At 58.1% G+C, this 18,785-nt stretch overlaps 2 protein-coding genes and 1 long non-coding RNA gene across 5 annotated transcripts in view; 2 read left to right on the forward strand and 1 right to left on the reverse strand.

Annotated features, from left to right (window-relative positions):
- The first annotated feature begins 1,964 nt into the window (after positions 1-1,964).
- Positions 1,965-7,623, forward strand: NDUFB7 (NADH:ubiquinone oxidoreductase subunit B7). Its single transcript, XM_003941692.4, has 3 exons — positions 1,965-2,152; positions 6,810-6,978; positions 7,435-7,623. Exons 1-3 carry the CDS (start codon positions 2,041-2,043, stop codon positions 7,568-7,570), a joined length of 417 nt encoding a protein of 138 aa, XP_003941741.1. The 5' UTR covers positions 1,965-2,040; the 3' UTR covers positions 7,571-7,623.
- Positions 7,624-7,719: 96 nt separating this feature from the next.
- TECR (trans-2,3-enoyl-CoA reductase) overlaps positions 7,720-18,785 on the reverse strand; it is a 38,441-nt gene continuing 27,375 nt past the window's right edge. Inside the window, exons 2-13 of one of the 2 annotated variants that reach the window (XM_010352471.3) lie at positions 12,149-12,199; positions 11,528-11,579; positions 11,097-11,141; positions 10,895-10,998; positions 10,703-10,818; positions 10,513-10,618; positions 8,870-8,942; positions 8,736-8,779; positions 8,605-8,662; positions 8,442-8,530; positions 8,036-8,081; positions 7,720-7,934 (exon numbers count right to left, since the gene is read on the reverse strand). In XM_010352471.3, the coding sequence (XP_010350773.1) occupies positions 7,828-7,934; positions 8,036-8,081; positions 8,442-8,530; positions 8,605-8,662; positions 8,736-8,779; positions 8,870-8,942; positions 10,513-10,618; positions 10,703-10,818; positions 10,895-10,998; positions 11,097-11,141; positions 11,528-11,579; positions 12,149-12,199 (891 nt within the window). In that variant the 3' untranslated portion in view covers positions 7,720-7,827. Of the gene's footprint in view, positions 7,956-8,035; positions 8,082-8,441; positions 8,531-8,604; positions 8,663-8,735; positions 8,780-8,869; positions 8,943-10,512; positions 10,619-10,702; positions 10,819-10,894; positions 10,999-11,096; positions 11,142-11,527; positions 11,580-12,148; positions 12,200-18,785 lie in introns of both variants that reach the window. The other variant, XM_003941693.4, reaches the window with a different exon arrangement.
- The window catches only part of LOC104653496 (uncharacterized), a 36,788-nt gene continuing 32,217 nt past the window's right edge, over positions 14,215-18,785 (forward strand). Inside the window, exon 1 of one of the 2 annotated variants that reach the window (XR_012513432.1) lies at positions 14,215-14,629. This is a non-coding gene — a long non-coding RNA (uncharacterized LOC104653496). The remainder of the gene's footprint in view (positions 14,630-18,785) is intronic. The other variant, XR_005578612.2, reaches the window with a different exon arrangement.

Raw genomic sequence — 18,785 nt, forward strand, 5'->3', positions numbered from 1 at the left:
TTCTCTATAGCTTGCTTTTTTCACTTAATATATCAGCAGTCACTTCCCCACGTGAACACATGAAGATCTAGCTGAGTAGATCTCCCAAAGCTGATCCCTAGAGCAGTGACAGCACATTACCTGGGAATTTGTATAGACAGAGTCTTACTCTGTTGCCAAGGCTGGAGTGCCTTGGGATCACGGCTCACTGCAGCGTGGAACTCCCAGGCTCAAGCTATTGTCCCGCCCCAGCCTCCCGAGTAGCTGGTAATACAGGCGTGCACCACAACACTGGCTAATTTTCTTTTTTCTTTTCTTTTTTTTTTTTTTTTTTGAGACAGAATCTCCCTATATTACCCAGGCTGGTCTCAAACTCCTGAGCTCAAGTGATCCTCTCATCTCAGCCTCCCAAAGTTCTGGGATTACAGGTGTGAGCCACTGCCCTAGCCCATATTTCTTTATGGTTTTCTCTTCCATTAGACTGTAAGCTTGCAATGCAGGAGCCATGCCTACCTTTCTGACCTCTAGACCCAGCATACAGCAGATGGGTCTAATACATGCTTTGTCAGACTGCGGCAAAATATAGATTAGATATTAATATTATTTATGATATATATTTTAAAATTATATAAATATTACATTTACATATTATGATACAATTTATTTAAAATTTCAGCTTGGCCGGGCGCGGTGGCTCAAGCCTGTAATCCCAGCACTTTGGGAGGCCGAGGCGGGTGGATCACAAGGTCAAGAGATCGAGACCATCTTGGTCAACATGGTGAAACCCCGTCTCTACTAAAAATACAAAAAATTAGCAGGGCATGGTGGCGTGTGCCTGTAATCCCAGCTACTCAGGAGGCTGAGGCAGGAGAATTGCCTGAACCCACGAGGCGGAGGTTGCGGTGAGCCGAGATCGCGCCATTGCACTCCAGCCTGGGTAACAAGAGCAAAACTCCATCTCAAAAAATTAAAATAAAATAAAATAAAAATAAAAATAAAATAAATAAAATTTCAGCTTTAAATAATTGTTTTTGGTGGGGCACGGTGGCTCATGGCTGTAATCCCAGCACTTTGAGAGGCTGAGGCAGGTGGATCCCTGGAGCCGAGGAGTTCAAGGTTGCAGTGAGCTATGGTTGTGTCACTGCACTCCAGCCTGGGTGACAGAATGAGACCCTGTCTCAAAAAATAATAACATAATAATAATTTATTTATGAATAACTTTTATGAAAAAGTATTTATGAGTAGCTTTTATTTATATTAAATTTAATCAAAATATTTCTTGGACAGGCGCGTTGGCTCATGCCCATAAACCCAGAACTTCGGGAGGCTGAGGCGGGGGGGCGGGCGGGGGGAGGCGGAATCACTTGAGGTCAGGAGTTCGAGACCAGCCTGGCCGACATGACGAAACCCCGTCTCTACTAAAAAAACAAAAATTAGTTGGGTGTGGTGGCAGGCGCCCGTAATCCCAGCTACTCAGGAGGCTCAAGCAGAAGAATCATTTGAGCCCGGAAGGAGGAGGTTGTGGTGAGCCAAGATCGCGCCAGTACACTCCAGTCTGGGCGACAGAGACTGTGTCTCAAAAAAAAAAAAAAAATTAAAGTAATTTTATTCAAAATTATGTACATTAACGATATAATCGATATTGTGCCTTTTTTTTAAAGAGAAATTTTAATGTTTTAGAAGAATATACTTTTTGGAAAATATATGAAAAATAATTTTAATATGTGCTTTAGCCTCGGTGTACCAGAAGAGTCCCAGACAGGGTCGAGGGAGGCCTCAGTTCCACGTCGTCCCCTTCTGTCCCGCCAAGATGGATTTCCAGGCTCAAGGAAGTCCCCTCTCCCGTCCAACTACATCCTGCGAGGGGACGCAGCACCTGTCCCGCCTCTACCTGTCCGCGAGGTGACGCCATGCGCACCGGAGCGGCCCTCTGGAGTCCTTCATCTCTATGATCTCCGCCGCGGCCTGAGCGACCCGGAAGCCACGCCTGGCTGAGGGGTAAGTGCTTCCGGGTAGGAGCGAGGTGACCCTCGGCTGCTGCAGGAACCTGCAGCGACAGCCATGGGGGCGCACCTGGTGCGGCGCTACTTGGGCGATGCCTCGAAGGAACCCGACCCCCTGGATTTGCCAACCTTCCCTCCCGACTATGGCTTCCCGGAGCGCAAGGAGCGCGGTGAGGCCCAGTGCGCAGGCGCGGCCGGAGGGCTATGGGTACCGGCTGCCGAACCCCCGAACCCCGGGATCCCCAGAGCTGGGCTCTAACTTCGCGTGTTGTGTCTGGGTTTGGGTCTAAACTAGGTTCGGCGTTCAGAGGACGCGCGTGACCCCGCCTGAGTGTGGAGGCGTTCCAGGCCAAGGGTACGGCTGGAGCAAAAGCCAGGGAACAAAAGAAAGGCGACAAGTGGGGGATCGGGCAGGAATGCGGCGCGCAGAGATGGGCCGAGCCTTTTTTTGAGACAGAGCCTCACTTTGTTGCCCAGGCCGGCGTGCAGTGGCGCGATCTCGGCTCACTACAGCCTCCACCTCCCGGGATCAAGCGATTCTCCTGCCTCAGCCCCCCGAGTAGCTGTGATTACAGATGTCCGGCTGATTTTTTGTACTGTTCGAAGAGATGGGGTCTTGCTCTGTTGCCCAGGCTGAGTGCAGTGGCTCCATCACAGCTCTCTGCATTCTCGACGTCCTGGGCTCAAGCTATCCTCCCGCCTAAGCTTCTAGAGTAGCTGGGACTACAAGAGTGCGCCAGGATGCCAGTCTGATTTTTTATTTTTTGTGGAGACGGGGGTCTTGCCGTGTTGTTCAGGCTGGTCTCAAACTCCTGGGCACAAGTGATCCTGCTCAGCCTCCCAAAATGCAGGGATTGCAGATGTGAGCCACTACTGTTTTTTGGTTCCTGTGTTTGTTTTTGTTTTTAATGTAGTAATATCACGGGCATGAGAGCGCTAGCTCTGGGCCACGCCCCTCATTAGGCACTGCAGATACCGCAGGTAACAGGAGGGATGCAGGCCCTGTCTCCAGACAACTCACAGCTCAGTGGGAAAGATAGTAGAATCAGGCAGAGCTGGGGGGTATCCAGGCAGGCTTCCAGAAGGCAGTGGCTGGAAACAAAGATGTGAAGGGTGGCTGGGCCCAGTGACTGATGCTTGTAATCCCAACACTTTGGGAGGCTAAGGTGGGGAGATTACCTGATATCAGGAGTTCGAGACCAGCCTGGCCAATATGGTCAAACGCCATCTCTACGACAAAATACAAAAATTAGGCCAGGCACAGTGGCTCACACCTGTAATCCCAGCACTTTGAGAGGCTGAAGACAGCGGATCACCTGAGGTCAGGAGTTCGAGACCAGCCTGGCCAACGTGGTGAAACCCCATCTCTACTAAAAATGTAAAAATTTGCCAGGGGTGGTGGTGCATGCCTGTAATCCCAGCTACCTGGGAGGCTAAGGCAGGAGAATTGCTGGAACCGGGGAGGCGGGGGCTTCAGTGAGCTGAGATCAGGCCACTGTACTCCAACTGGGGTGGCAGAGTGAGACTCCATCTGGAAAAAGAAAAAGATGTGACGGGGCATGGGTAGGGATTGACCAGAGAGAGTGGCAGAGCCAAGGCTTCTATGCAGAGGAGGGACACAATCAGGTTTGGTTGGTCCAGAGGTCCCACTGTCTGCTGAGTGTGCAACAAGCTTGAGACAGACCTCTAAGCAGCCTGGATTTGAGAGAAAGTTGGGAGGTGGTATCATGACTCCAGTGTCCTCACTCCAGGTAGTCCTTCCACCCCAGTGAACCTGCAGTCCACTGGTCCGTCCACCTCCCTCCCGCTGCCTCACATATCCTGCTTTACCCAAGATCAGCTTTGCAAACGCCAGCAACCCACTGCGCTTCTTGCTCACTTACTCTGGTTAAACTCATCCTCTTCCCTTCTTTGGTGCCTGTCCCTGTGCAACTGAACATAGTGATGAGGGAGATAAGAAAAAAACAACCCTGAGCCAGGCAGAATGGCTCGTGCCTATAATCCCAATGCTTTGGGAGGCCGAGGCAGGAGGATTGCTTCAGGCCAGAAGTTCAAGAACAGCCTGGGCAACATAGCAAGACCCCGTCTCTGCAATTTTTTTTTGTTTTTTGTTTTTTTTGTTTTTTGAGACAGAGTCTTGCTCTGTTGCCCAGGCTGGAGTGCAGTGGTGCTGTCTCCAGCTCACTGCAACCCCTGCCTCCCAGGTTCAAGTGATTCTTCTGCCTCAGCCTTCTGAGTAGCTAAGATTACAAGCATATGCCACCATACCGGGCTAACTTTTTGTATTTTTAGTAGAGATGGTTTCACCATGGTGGTCAGGCTGGTCTCGAACTCCTGACCTCAGGTGATCCACCCACCTCAACCTCCCAAAGTGCTGGGATTACAGGAATGAGCCACTGCGCCTGGCCAAATTGTTTTTTTATTATTAAATTATCTGGGCTTCAGTTCCTGCAGTCCCTTCTGACTGGTCTCCTGATTGGTTCTCCTGTGGACTCTTCATGCTGCCTGGCCTTTCTCTTACCTCCCAATCCTTCACTTTCTCCCTCCCTCCTAGGCCACCGTCCCCTGCCCTGCTTTCCTCCTTTCCACCCCCATTCAGCCAGTGACTTTGCTCACTGCAATATCCGCCTTCCCACTTCAAGCGATTCTCCCATCTCAGCCTCCTGAGTAGCTGGGATTACAGGCGTGCGCCACCACACTTGGCTCATTTTTGTATTTTTAGTAGAGACAGGGTTTTGCCATGTTGGCCAGGCTGGTCTGGAACTCCTGACCTCAAGTGATCCACCCATCTCGGCCTCCCTAAGTGCTGGGATTACAAGTGTGAGCCATGGCGCCAGGCCCTTATTTATTTATTTATTTATTTATTTATTTATTTATTTATTTAGAGAGGTGGGCTCTTGCTCTGTTGCTTAGGCTGGAGTGCAGTGGCGTACCTGTCACTCACTGAAGCCTCAAACTCCTGGGCTCAAGCGATCCTCCTGATAGCTCTGGCTGCAGGTGTGCACCACCATGCCCAGATCATTTGCTTATGTTTTTCTAGACATGGGGTCTTCCTGTGTTGTGCAGGCTGGTCTCCCTAATGCTTAAGCACTGCCAGACACGCTGTGGCGCTCTGTGTTCTGTCTGTTCTGTGTCTCCCTCTGAGGGCAGGGATGCTTGCGCATTGTGTTGCCGGCTGTATCCCAACTACTAAGCACACAGTAGGTGTTATGAGGTCTTTTCTGCCAGCTGATTGTAAGTTTGAGGCAAAAGCAGAGGAGTCTAGGATTGCCACCTGGAGCTCCAAGCGCCCGTAGGGAACGGTGGGGGACTGCAGGTCATACCCAGGCCTGGGGCTCAAGTGAGGTGTCGGGTAGAGGGACCACATTGGGCTCATCTACATACGGGGTGGCAGCAGAAAAGAAGGCTCTCAGGCCAGACGCAGTGGCTCATGCCTGTAATCCCAGCAATTTGGGAGGCCAAGATGGGTGGATCACTTGAGGACAGGAGTTCGAGACCAGCCTGGCCAACATGGTGAAACCCCATCTCTACTAAAAATACAAAAATGGGTTGGGTGTGTTGGCGGGCCCTTGTAATCCCAGCTACTCGGGAGGCTGAGGCAGGAAAATCGCTTGAACCCAGGAGACGGAGGTTGCAGTGAGCCGAGATCGCGCCACTGTGCTCCAGCTGGGTGACAGAGTGAGACTCCATCTCAAAAAAAAAAAAAAAAAACAAGAAAGAAAAAGGCTCTCTGAACAAGGCTGTGGGGCAGCCATAGAGATGGCAGGGAACCTGGGAGGTGGGAGGTGGGAGGTGGGAGGAGCCACATGAAAGAAGCAAGCAAGCAGGCGGGATGCTGGTGTCCTGGGCTGTTGGGTGGCCCTGTGAGAGCAGGGGCTGGGCAGCAAGGGGCTGGGGCAGAAGCCAGAGAGTGGGACAAGGGGCAAGGGAGGAGGACCTGGGCCCGAGTGGGATGAGAGCACCGCAGCTAGGAAGCAGAGGGGAGAGAAGCCAGCCTGGAACCGCTGCCGTTGAGACGCGAATGTGTCTGTCTCGCTTGGCGGATGGGAAGGAGCTGGGACAAAGATGTGGAGGTCAGGAGGGCCAGGGGCTGGGTCTGAGGGAGGCAGCGGGGAAGGAGTGCAGGATCCCCAAGCACAGGCTGGGGGTGAGTTGCCAAGATTCCTGACGCCCCCGTGGGCATCCTCCTGAAGGTATATTTGTCCCAAGTCGGGTTTGCTAGGGGAGTGGGGCGCCAAGACGAGTCCAGCTGTCTTCTGAGCCTGTGCCTAAGTACCTTACAGGTTCTGTTAACTCAGTGGATGCTTGGGTAACGTCCATGACCTGAGGGTCAGTTCTGAGACTCAGAGAGAGGCCATGCCTCCAGCCAGTGCAGAACTGGGACTCAGGCAGGTTTCAGACAAGAAAGGCTGGGAGTGCTGACTGGAGCTCCAGGTGCAGGTTGGGGACTGAGGCAGTGCTCTGGGAGAAGGTGGATTCTGAGCTGGGACTCTGCATGCAAAGCGGAGCTGTTGAGAGTTGGGGCAGGCATCCTTGGGGGAGGGGAGGCGAGGATCCCACGAGGGAGTTGAGGTGCCTTGGGTGATGGAGAGCCTTCTGTCTGGGCCTGGGTGTCTGGAGTGGGCTTTGTGCAAATTGGAAACAGGCCCCTTCAGGACAGTGCATCCGAGAGAGGCAGCTGCCATCCACTGCCATCTGCCACCTGGATGTCCATGGGGGACACCCCGAGGTGTGGCTTCCTGATGCCGTGTGCCTCGGTCCCTGTGGGATCCCTGGAATTGGGGTGGGGGGCCTCTGGCCTGGTTGAACCCCACCCACTCCCTGCAGAGATGGTGGCCACACAGCAGCAGATGATGGACGCACAGCTGAGGCTCCAGCTGCGGGACTACTGTGCCCACTACCTCATCCGGCTGCTCAAATGCAAGCGCGACAACTTCCCCAATATCCTGGCCTGCAAGCACGAGCGGCATGACTGGGAGTACTGCGAGCACCGAGAGTGAGTCCCTGGCCTCCCACACCCCACACCCCCCTGGCCCACCGGAGTCCCCCACAGCCCTGGCTGGCTCAAGTCCCCTACATCTCTGGTCTGCACCTCACCCACCCGGGTCCTGGCCCTAGGCAGGATGTGGCTCCTGAGGCCAGGATCCTGAATTGACCCTGAGGTTTCTAGCCTGGCCCCACCTTAGTCCCAGAGAGTGCTCTTTAGGGGCCTGTTGGATGGGGACAGGGCAGGTGGCTGAAGCCTCCTGGGGAGTGGCCAAGCCAAGGTTCCAGTGGGAGGCCCTGCCACCTTCGTAGGCAGACCTCAGACCCAAGCCACAGGCACACAGGTCCTGTCCTCTTCGGAGGCCCCTCCAGTGCTCTGGGACAGCCCCTTCGCTTCCCGGGGCTTGGAGGGCGGGGGCCATGTCCTGGCCATGGACCTGACAGTCCATCTGGCCCTCTGCTGCAGCTATGTGATGCGCATGAAGGAGTTTGAGCGGGAGCGGCGGCTGCTCGTGCGGAAGCAGCGGCGGGAGAAGAAGGCGGCGGCAAAGTTGGCCAAAGGCCAGGGACCCGGAGAAGCAGCCCCCGAGGTGGCCCTGTAGGGGGTGCGCCCCCCACCCTATGAACCAGTCAAATAAAACCTTTCGGCCCCTCAGCCTGAGCCCCCTCTTACCGTGCCAGCTTGAGGCTGGGGAGAGCAAGGGGCAGTGTGGTGGTCCCCAAGCCCAGAATGACACACACAGAGCCTGAGTCCAACTGGGGCAGGTGGGTTTTATTCCAGGTGCTGGAGAGCTGTGAGCCCTGCCCCTACCCTGGGATGCCCCCGGGGTGGGGGCTGAGCCCAGGCAGGGGTGAACGCTCAAAGCAGGAAGGGGATGATGGGCATGCGCAGGGGCGGGTAGTCCCGGAACTCTTTCAGGTAGCTGCGGTGCTTGCCCTTGGCCCAGATGGTCATCTGGGTGAAGCCTACCAGGGAGAACAGGGCCACTGCAGGGAAGAACGGGCATCAGGGAGGAGCTGCCTGCCCGGAGGAGCAGGGCCCCACAGAGGGAGGGCTGCAGGCTCACCTGGGAGACACTGCGTCATGATGGCGAAGCCGATCCAGGACCCCACCTGTGGGCAGGGGCGGAGGGTGAGGGCCGGCAGGGCTGGGCAAGGACTGCTGTTCCGCCAGCCTCGCGCACCCCGTGCATGTGGCTACCCTGGACTTGCCCAGCCACCTCCCCAGATCCCTGCTTTCCGAGTGACGGGTGGAAGCCCAATTCCAGTGTAGGCATGGCTGTATACAGCGGAAACGCAGCAGCACACGCCTCCCGGCCCCCAGAGCAGGGAGGCAGCGGTCTCCACCTCCCAATGCTCCCTGTGCAGGGGGCAAAAGCAGCTGCCCAGCCAGGCGTCCCCTCCTAGAGGCTGCCCCTCCACATGGGACCCCAAGCCCCAGGGTAGACAGGGATAAGCAAGGCAGCCCCTCACCTCGTAGGTGTAGTTGGGGCAGGACACCAGCAGGAAAAGCCACGTGAAGGGGTTCTTGGTGGGGTACGGGATCTTCCGAGTCTTGGACCCTGGCAGGCAAGGCAGAAAGAGTCAAACCCCCTCATCCAGCCCAGCTGTCCCCCTTCCCCCTGCAGGCACTCACCAGCGGGCCGCAGGTCCCGCAGGGCCATGTGGATGGAGAAGTTGCCAAGCTGGCAAATCTGTCAGAAAAGCAGGATCAGCCCAGGGCCACCCAGGCTCCCCCAATCCCGTCCCCACCCCCAGCCTCCTTACCACAAAGATGGCGAGTGCCAGCTTCACCTGCTGAGCACCGTAGGCTGAAAAGGAAGCAAAGATGGGAGCCCATAAGGGGAGGGCACGGTGGGTAGGGACCGTGGGGGAGGGAAGCACGGTCTGAGGCTACTTACTAGGGGGCGTGTAGAGAGGGTGGTTGATGTAATAGGCCATCCATGCAGCAAAGCCCCAGTAGTAGGTGCAATTCTGAAAGGGAGCAGAGCAGGGATGGGACTTGGGCGAGCGCTGGAGAGGGCAGGTTCTGCCCATGTCTCATCCCTAGGGGATTGGAAGCATGGTAGGGGAGGACAGGAGCCTAGGGGTGGGGCGGGGGCAGAGCTCTGTGGGGTTAGGGCTGCAGAGAATAGGTGGGGCCTAGAGGTGAAGCTAGGGTGGGGCTAAGGCAGGGCTCTGTGAGGGCGTGGTGAACAGGAGGGGCCTAGGGGTGGGGCTAAGGCAGGGCTCTGTGGGGGCGTGGTGAACAGGAGGGGCCTAGGGGTGGGGCTAAGGCAGGGCTCTGGTGAACAGGAAAGGCCTAGGGGTGGGGCTAAGGAAGGGCTCTGTGAGGGCGTGGTGAACGGAGGGGCCTAGGGGTGGGGCTAAGGCAGGGCTCTGTGAGGGCGTGGTGAACAGGAAGGGCCTAGGGGTGGGGCTAAGGCAGGGCTCTGTGAGGGCGTGGTGAACGGAGGGGCCTAGGGGTGGGGCTAAGGCAGGGCTCTGTGAGGGCGTGGCGAACAGGAGGGGCCTAGGGGTGGGGCTAAGGCAGGGCTCTGTGAGGGCGTGGCGAACAGGAGGGGCCTAGGGGTGGGGCTAAGGCAGGGCTCTGTGAGGGCGTGGTGAACGGAGGGGCCTAGGGGTGGGGCTAAGGCAGGGCTCTGTGAGGGCGTGGTGAACAGGAGGGGCCTAGGGGTGGGGCTAAGGCAGGGCTCTGTGGGGGCGTGGTGAGCAGGAGGGGCCTAGGGGTGGGGCTAAGGCAGGGCTCTGTGGGGGCGTGGTGAACAGGAGGGGCCTAGGGGTGGGGCTAAGGCAGGGCTCTGTGGGGGCGTGGTGAACAGGAGGGGCCTAGGGGTGGGGCTAAGGCAGGGTTCTGTGAGGGCGTGGTGAACAGGAAAGGCCTAGGGGTGGGGCTAAGGAAGGGCCTAGGGGTGGGGCTAAGGCAGGGCTCTGTGGGGGCGTGGTGAACAGGAAGGGCCTAGGGGTGGGACTAAGGCAGGGCTCTGTGTGGGCGTGGTGAACAGGAAAGGCCTAGGGGTGGGGCTAAGGCAGGGCTCTGTGGGGGTGTGGTGAACAGGAAGGGCCTAGGAGTGGGGCTAAGGCAGGGCTCTGTGGGGGCGTGGTGAACAGGAGGGGCCTAGGGGTGGGACTAAGGAAGGGCTCTGTGAGGGCGTGGTGAACAGGAAGGGCCTAGGGGTGGGACTAAGGCAGGGCTCTGTGAGGGCGTGGTGAACAGGAAAGGCCTAGGGGTGGGGCTAAGGCAGGGCTCTGTGGGGGCGTGGTGAACAGGAGGGGCCTAGGGGTGGGGCTAAGGCAGGGCTCTGTGAGGGCGTGGTGAACAGGAAGGGCCTAGGGGTGGGGCTAAGGCAGGGCTCTGTGGGGGCGTGGTGAACAGGAAGGGCCTAGGGGTGGGGCTAAGGCAGGGCTCTGTGAGGGCGTGGTGAACAGGAAGGGCCTAGGGGTGGGGCTAAGGCAGGGCTCTGAGGGCGTAGTGAACAGGAGGGGCCTAGGGGTGGGGCTCGGTGGGGGCGGGATGGGGCGGAGAGGCAGGGTGGGCTCTCACCTTGAAGATGTTGCGCAAAGGCATGGTGCCATGGGAGAAACGGTGCACGAAGAGCGTCTCCAGCAGGCGCTTGACATAGTGGAATGAGTGGCAGATGCAGGCGAGGCTGGTCGGGGGGAGCGGGCTCAGCGGGGGCTGGTCCGGCAGGTCTTCCGCTTTCCCCTACCCTCCCCACGCCTGCCCCACTTACTGCACCACTGTGTGCCGGCTGGACGTGAAGTCGTATTTGTGGCCATAGATGAAGGGCACTCGGAAGTAAAAGAGCAGGTAGATGAAAAGTGGCCCCGCATACTCTGTTAGGAAGACCTGAGGGTAGAGGGGGCAAGATCAGTCATCCAGTCGGCTGACGGGAAAGGAGGCCGTGGGCAGCGTTAGGACTCACCGTCACCCAGCTGATCTGGGCCCCCAGGTCCCGGAAGTAGAGTGTAGCCGTGGTGCCCACAGGCAGCTTCTGTAGAACATCCTCATCCTTCAGGGACTTGCCCTCTGCAGAGAGGCAGGCCAGGGCTCAGGGGGCTGCCCCGGCCTTCTCCCACTGCCACCCAGGAGCCCAGGGGGTGGGCCAAGCGGACAGCTATACTCACTGGGGTCCAGGCGGAGGGATTGGCGGGCGGGGTACCACTGCGGGTCTGCAGGGAGAACAGGGCAGTCAGTCCACAGCCTGGCAGGGCTCAGCAGGTCCACTGCCCAGCCACTGTATCAGCGTCTCAGGGTTCCCAGGATGCAAGGACCCCCACAGCTCCTCCCCCCGGGGGGCAAGGCCTCAGGCCCGTGCAGTTCCAGGCCACTGGCTGGAAGAGCATGGACAGAAGCAGGATCCTGTCCTTCCCAGAGCCCAGCAAGGGCGTTCCTGCGGAGTGCCACGTGGGGGCGCCTGCCCCAGTCACACCCCAGAAGCCTGGGCCACACACGGGCATCTCTGCAGGCCCTGGGAGAGGCATGCAGGACGGGATCCCTCCCACCCTGAGGTTCTGATGGGGTTGCAGATGGCAGTGTGGCCCGGCCTCTGACTCACGGGTCTTGGTGAAGAGGTTCTTGATCTCCGCAATGGTGGCATGGGGCTCCACCTGGGGAGGTAGAGGGACCCAGGATGGGGAGGTAATGAAGGGGAGGACAAGCTATGAGTTGGGCTGCAGCTCTGGGAAGCAGGAAGGGCTAGGGTCCAGGCCTCTGCCTCCATGGTCAGGGAAGGAGCAGCGAGGGCCCTACCAGTGTGGGGACAGCGTGGGCCTCGGCTGGCATGCCCCCAGCCGGGCTAGAGGCAGATTAAGCATTTCTCTGCCCCTCCTCTCCACTCCTCACCCATGACTCCCCCAGGCGCAAAGGCCCTCTGTCTTTCCCAGGGACAGACAGCCCAAGCCCCTTCCCCCACGCCTGGCCTCAGCAGGGGCAAGGCTCACTCCTCTACCACCCTCCCAGGACCCAAATCCCTGCAGGGACCACTGAGGCTGCCATGCCTCCATTTCCGCCACACCGAGGGGCCACAGCTATCCACCCTACCCCAAGTGAGGGCATACTCCTCCATAGGGCAGGGGGGTGGGGCATGAAGGGCCCAGCTGGACAGCTCCTGGGCTGGAAGGAACGGGGTCCCAGGCCCAGTGCCCTTGGCCCAGGGCAGCCCATACCCCAGTCCTACCTTGTCCAGGAAACACAGCTTCTCCCTTGTCTTTGCATCCAGAATCTCCACCTCGAAGAAGAGAACAGCCTTTTTAGGTTTCTTGGCCACCTTTGGGGGTGCGGGCCTGGGGAGCCCATTGAGACCAGGGAGGAGGCCTGGGGTAGCCTCCCGGGCCACCAAGCTCAAGTTCATGTCCATGCCGCCTGCCACCCGCCCTGCTGCTCGCCTCTGCCTACGGTGGCCAGCAGCCCCAGCTGCCGGCCGTCAGCCCCCACCACCGACCTCCCCACGCGAAGCAGCCCTGGGCCGGGCAGGCGCGATCAAATTCTGCCGCGGTGCTGGAAAGGAGCCCGTGCCGGCCCTGGTGCTGCCGGCTCCTGTGCCAGATGTAACCCGAGTGGCAACCACAGCCACAGCCCAGCTAAATATAAAACCACCAGATTGCGCCCTCCAGAACCTAAGCCACAGACCTTCCCTGAGGGGGTTTGGGAGTCACCCCACCCCCAGAAGCCAGGCTGCCCTGAAAGCAGCTTTTGAGTGTTCACAGCCCATCAGCAGCACCAGGGCAGGGAGAGCTCCAGGGGCGAGCATGGCGACACCTCCCAGCCCCCCACCCTGCACAGAGCCAGTGGCCAGAGGAGGGGGAGAGACCAGCAGGCCACCCAGGCCCCGGCTCGCAGCTCAGGCCTGGAGAGTTGACTAGGCTTGGAGAAATCCCAGCTATTTTGAGACTCTGCCAGACAGATCATCCCATTTCCCCTTCTGAGCTGTAAGAGACACTTTGGATTATTTTCCTTGTGCATCTGTGTTACTAGGGAGGTGACAGATTCCGGAGTTATTGGTGCAGAGAGCCTCTCTCGAAGTGTGGAAAGGATCAGGGCTCAGGGAAGGTTTAGGCAGGCGCCCCCAGCCTGGGCTGAGGAGGCCTCCCTGACCTCCCTCCCCACCCGCTTCTCACTTGTAGCCACCTGTGGGGTATGCTTCCTACTGAGTTAGTGCAAACACCGCACCCCCAGCCAGGACCTGCGCCCCCTAAAGCCTGGTGCTTCCTGCATCCAAGAGCCAGACCTGTGCCAGCCCCCGAGGGAGGAGCCCGGCCCAACCCTCCCTGAGCCCCCAGGCCAGTGATGGACGCTGGGGATGCAGAGGGGCAGGGCTGGACAGAAGTAGTCCCTGGGGATCCGACCCCCACACGCAGGGGACAGGGGGCAGTGCTATCCCATTACACAAGGGTCCCTCCCAAGTCAGCCACCAGCCAGTGATTCTTGGGGTATCCTTCCTACTCATAGAAGGGGGTCCCCAGAGGCTGCCTGAGGAAAAGGAGCAGGACTCAATGCTCAGAAACAAACCTCAGGGCCAGGCCCATCTCAGGGCAGGTCCACACACCCAGAGCTCAGGAAGACCAGGCCAGGCACCTGAAGGAGAGGGCACCATGGTGAAGCCAGAGAGGCCGGGCACCCCTCCCGCACCACAGTGGGCGACACAGGGGGCTTGGCAGCCTGCACTCAGGGCCTATACAAAACCAGTCCTGTCCTGCAGTTCCTGGGGGACCCCAGGCACGTCACCTCTCTCTAACCCTCAGCCAGGGGCAGGTAGGAAGCAGACAACCCTCCAGGACTGTGAAGTTCCCCTGAGACTATGTGGGTGATGCACCAGCTGACTCCTGACAGATGGTGGGCACCCCATGGGATGGGAGGCTTGGCTCAGCTCCCCATTCCCCTGATGGCCTGGCGGTCACCACAGCAGGGGGGCCTACCTCCCCAGCTATGACACACTCACACCCCTTCCTGGACATGAGGGTGGGAATGGGCCCAGCAGTGAGGAAATCCTGGCCCATGGGGCCTCCTGAGTCCCTGCTGTCAACTCCACACTGCCTGGCCGTGTGGCCTCTCGGGGAAGATTACTGAACCCCTCCGAGCCACAGGGATAACAAGAGCAGAGGGCTGGCCCATGGCGGGACCAGGAAAAAGAGCTCGGTCACACCACATGGGACACCAGGCCCCACCACGGGGATCTGTGGGAGAGGGACAGAGGACACGGAGCGGGGTACATGGGAAAGGGTTAGCACAGCAGGGCCCTGGGCGGGCACGGGGCCTGCCCTGTGGCTGCAAGGATATTAATAGTTCCTGGGCCCCAAGCAGGCAGTGCCCACATGCCTCCAAGCCCGTGTGGCCGGCAGGAAGGCAGCCCGGCGTCCACAGGGAGAGGAGGCCTCCGAGTTCCTGCTGAACCACTCAACAGCTTAAAATACAACTAGCCCCTCTCCCTGTCCAGCCAGCTGCTAGTGGGAGGGGTGAAATCCTACCCTGCTCCCCCAACCCGGGCACCGAACCAGGGCCCAGGAGGGAGAGAACAGCCGTCGAGTCCCGGCTAGCTGCTGGGAGAGGACGATGGGCAGCAGGAGGGGGCGGCCAAGAGGGGGCCACGCTCACAGCTGCGGTGGCAGCGCCCAGGCCAGCCTGAGGCCCTAGGAGAGGAGATGCCGGAACCCGCAAGGAGGTAAGCCCGGGCTGCAGGGCAGTGCCTAGGGGCCCCCAAGGGACGGCTGCTCTCTCTCATGCCTGCCCCAAATCCCCAGCCCATTGCCCATCTTCCCCTAGAGAGAGAACAGAAAGGCCCTGGGGGGAACGTGGGACCTCTCCGTACTGTTTTTACAAATCCCCATGACTCTCTTTTCTTTTTTTTTTTTTTTCTTTTTGAGACAGATTCTTGCTCTGTCACCCAGGCTGAAGTGCAGTGGCAAGATCTTGGCTCACCACAACCTTATCTCCTGGGTGCAAACGATTCTCCTGCTCAGCCTCCCGAGTATCTGGGATTACAGGCACATGCCACCATGCCCAGCTAATTTTTTGTATTTTAGGAGAGATGAGGTTTCACCATGTTGCCCGAGCTGGTCTCGAACTCCTGAGCTCAGGCAATCCACCCCACCTCGGCCTCCCAAAGTGCCAGGATTACAGGTGTGAGCCACCGCACCTGGCCTATAATTATCTCAAAGTAAAAAGTTAAGTAAGCTATTCCGGGTGTGGGGGAGGGGGGGAAGAAACAAGTTATACTAGGTGAAGCAAGCCAGACACAAACAGTCCCATATCTATGCGAAATGCCCAGAGCAGACAGAAAGCAAATTGGAGGTGGCCAGTGGCTGGGTCGGGGGCAGAGGGATGGGGAGGCTGCTGCTGGGCCCCTGGTCTCCTCTGGGGTGAGGAAAATGTTCTGGAACAAAACAGAGGTGGAGGCTGACAACACTGTGCATGCACTCAGTGCCACTGTTCGCTTTTAAACAGTTTCACGTTATGTGAATTTCACCTCTATAAATTACTTTTTAAAGGGGCCAGGGATAATAAACAGGCCTCAAATACCCATCAAAATAAAAAGTCAGGTAGCAGAAGCAGGAGAGGTTCCCCACTCCCCCCCACGAGACCTCAGCAAGGGCTCACCCCCCACACCCCACTGCCACCCCAACCCTTGCTGACACACACACACACACACACACACACACCCCTGCCCAGGCCTGAGGCCAGCACAGGGCCGGGGCTCTCAGGGGATGCCCAGGGCTGCAGAGGGCACAGGTGGCTGCTGAGAAGAGCCCCAGGCAGGGGGTCCTAGGCACAGACGGGGAGGTGGCAGGCTCCAACCACATCTCTGGGAGAAGCGGTGAGGCAGGGAGGAGAAGGGGGCCCTCCAGAGGAAGCCCACAGAGGGGCTGGGAGGGGCTGAGATTTCTGGGCGAATGAAGGGAGGCCTGTGGTGGGGGCTACTGGTGTCAGCAGGTCTCAGCGGTAGTCACGGGCAATGGGTGTGGCCCCAGAGCCTCCAGCACGATGGGCAGGGAGAGGACAGGAGCGGTCAGGCGCTCTGGTGGCATGTGGCTCTGTGATGACAGTTCCACTAGCCTGCGAGGAATTCTCACCAAGAGGCCCAAGATTCCCAGGCCCAACCCATAGCAACTCAAGGCAGCACGAAGTCAGGGCCCGAAGCCCACCCTGCAGGAGGGGAGCGGGGTGAGGTCTGGCCCCCCCCCAGCCCAGAAGGGAGCGCCCAGGGCCTCGGGCAAGTAACAGGGCCCCGGTCTCCACTGTCTTTGTGATTATGAAGATATTACTAATAGGGGTAGGAAGAGTGGAAAGAGGGGCTCTCGGGGGACCACACCTGCCTGGTGGGTCAACAACCCAGAGAAGCAGAATCACAGGGCAGTCGGTCCCGAGGGCGGCGGGGGCATTTGCACTGGCTTTGCCCTCTGCCCAAAGGCTCTCCTCCGCACCACAGGGTTCCTCCCTGCCCTCCTGAGGCCTTCAGAGGACTGCTTGGCAAGGCCTTCCTGGCCATCTTTCTTTTTTTCTTTTTTTTTTTTTTTTTTTTTGAGATAGTGTCTCTGTCTGTTACCCAGACTGGAGTACAGTGTCAACGATCTCAGCTCACCGCAACCTCCACCTCCTAGGTTCAAGTGATTCTCCTGCCTTAGCCTCCCAAGTAGCTGGAACTACAGGCGCCTGCTACCACACCCAGCTAATTTTTTTTTTTGGATTTTTAGTAAAAATGGGATTTCACCATGTTGGCCAGGCTGGTCTCGAACTCCTGACCTCAAATGATCTGCCTGCCTTAGCTTCCCAAGGTTTGGCGTGAGCCACCACACCTGGCCGGGACATCTATTTGAAAGAGTGACCCCCCCACACCCCACCCCACCCCCCGCCAGGCCAGGCTCAGTGGCTCACACCTGTAATCCCAGCACTTTGGGGGGCCAAGGCGGGCGAATCACCTGAGGTCGGGATCCAGACCAGCCTGACCAACATAGAGAAACCCCGTCTGTACTGAAAATACAAAATTAGCCATGCCCGCAATCCCAGCTACTCAGGAGGCTGAGGCAGGGAGAATTGCTTGAACCTGGGACAGCGGAGGTTGCAGTGAGCCGCGATGGCACCGCTGCACTCCAGCCTGGGCGACAGAGTGAGAATCCGACTCAGTAAATAAATAAATAAATAAATATGATTAGACCAACGCTAGCAGAACACCCATGCCAGATGCACAGTGGGCCAAGCCCTGGCAGGACACGCAAGGTCCTTTCTCCTGGGACACTGACCACGATGTTGAAGGGCCCCATCTACAGGAAGCCGGGGCCAGACAGCTGGTGCAGTGATGCCTCACGAGCAGGTCATAGTGAACCCAAACCCTAACAATAGAGAGATACTTTCCCTGCATAGGCTGAGCCAACCCATCACCACCAGGATGACCGGCGGCAAGCACTGGAGGCTGCAACGCTCTCCACTGCCCCCTTGTGGCCGCAGCCTCACTCCCGCCGGCCGTAAGGGCGCCCGCAGCAGCCGGCTCAGGCACAGTCCCAAAGCCTGCGTCAGAGACGGAGACAGCTCTGGTGCAGAATGCAGAATGGGACCTTAACGCTAGCCCTGCCATCAGCCAAGAGAGCTCAGGGAGCCTGCGTTCATACATCCATTCATTCATTCCTGCCTCCCTCCATCCACATCCCAGGCGCTGATCCAGGTCCCGGAATATGGCAGTGAAGAAAACCAGGCCGGAAGTCTGGCACGGTGGCTCACACCTGTCATCCCAGCACTTTGGGAGGCTGAGGCGGGTGCATCACCAGGCCAGGAGTTTAAGACCAGCCTGACTAACATGGAGAAACCCCGTCTGTACTAAAAATACAAAATTAGCTGGGCATGGTGGTGCATGCCTGTAATCCTAGTTACTGGGGAGGCTGAGGCAGAATCCCTTGAACCTGGGAGGCGGAGGTTGCAGTGAGCCAAGATCATGCCATTGCACTCAGGCCTGGGAAACAAGAGACTCCATCTCAAAAAACAATAATAATAAAGCCAGGCTCTGGGCTTCATGGGACCTGAATTCTAGCCTGTGTGTGCAGGGGGAGCAGCAGGGTGGGGACAGAGAGCCATGCCATGTTTTGTCACCAAGTGTCATGAACAAAACTAGAAGGTCGGGGAGGTATCAGGAGTAGAGAAGATGGCCTTTTTTTTTTTTTTTTTTTGAGACAGAGTCTCTCTCACTGTCACCCAGGCTGAAGTGCAGTGGCAATACCCTCCTCTGCTCAAGAACCCTCTATGGCTGCCACTTTACTCAGAGTAAAAGCTAATGTCCTCCCCATAGCCCACAAAGACGTGACACTGTCCGCCACATCACCTTGCAGCCCTCACCTCCTCCCACCCTCTCCCTGACTCACTCCACTCAGGCCACACAAGCCTCCTGGCTGCTCAGACACGCTGGACAGGGTCCAGCCCCAGGACCTCTGCCTAAACTGCACTGGTTCCCCCACTGCCTACTGGCCTTTGTTCTGCCTGGGATTACACACCTGTAATCCCAGCTGCTTGGCAGACTGAGGCACAAGAATCACTCAAACCCAGGGGACAGAGGTTGCAGTGAGCCGAGATTGCGCCACTGAACTCCAGCCTGGGTGATAGGGTGAGACTGTCTTAAAAAAATAATACACACACATACATACATACACACATACACACACACACACGCACACATACAAAATTTTTTTTTAATTAGCTGGGCATGGCGGTGGGCACCTGTAATCCTAGCCACTCAGGAGGCTGAGGTGGGAGAATCACTTGAACCCAGGACGTCAAGGTTGCAGTGAGCCAAGATTGCGCCACTGCACTCCAGCCTGGGTGACAGAGCAAGACTC

The sequence above is a fragment of the Saimiri boliviensis genome, chromosome 14, assembly GCF_048565385.1.
Source record: "Saimiri boliviensis isolate mSaiBol1 chromosome 14, mSaiBol1.pri, whole genome shotgun sequence".
Classification (NCBI taxonomy): domain Eukaryota; kingdom Metazoa; phylum Chordata; class Mammalia; order Primates; family Cebidae; genus Saimiri; species Saimiri boliviensis.

Coding starts and splice junctions, on each gene's coding strand:
- NDUFB7 (XM_003941692.4), top strand. CDS start 2,041: ATGGGGGCGCACCTGGTGCGGCGCTACTTGGGCGATGCCTCGAAGGAA. Junction 2,153..6,809: donor CCCGGAGCGCAAGGAGCGCG/GTGAGGCCCAGT, acceptor CACTCCCTGCAG/AGATGGTGGCCACACAGCAG. Junction 6,979..7,434: donor GAGTACTGCGAGCACCGAGA/GTGAGTCCCTGG, acceptor CCTCTGCTGCAG/CTATGTGATGCGCATGAAGG.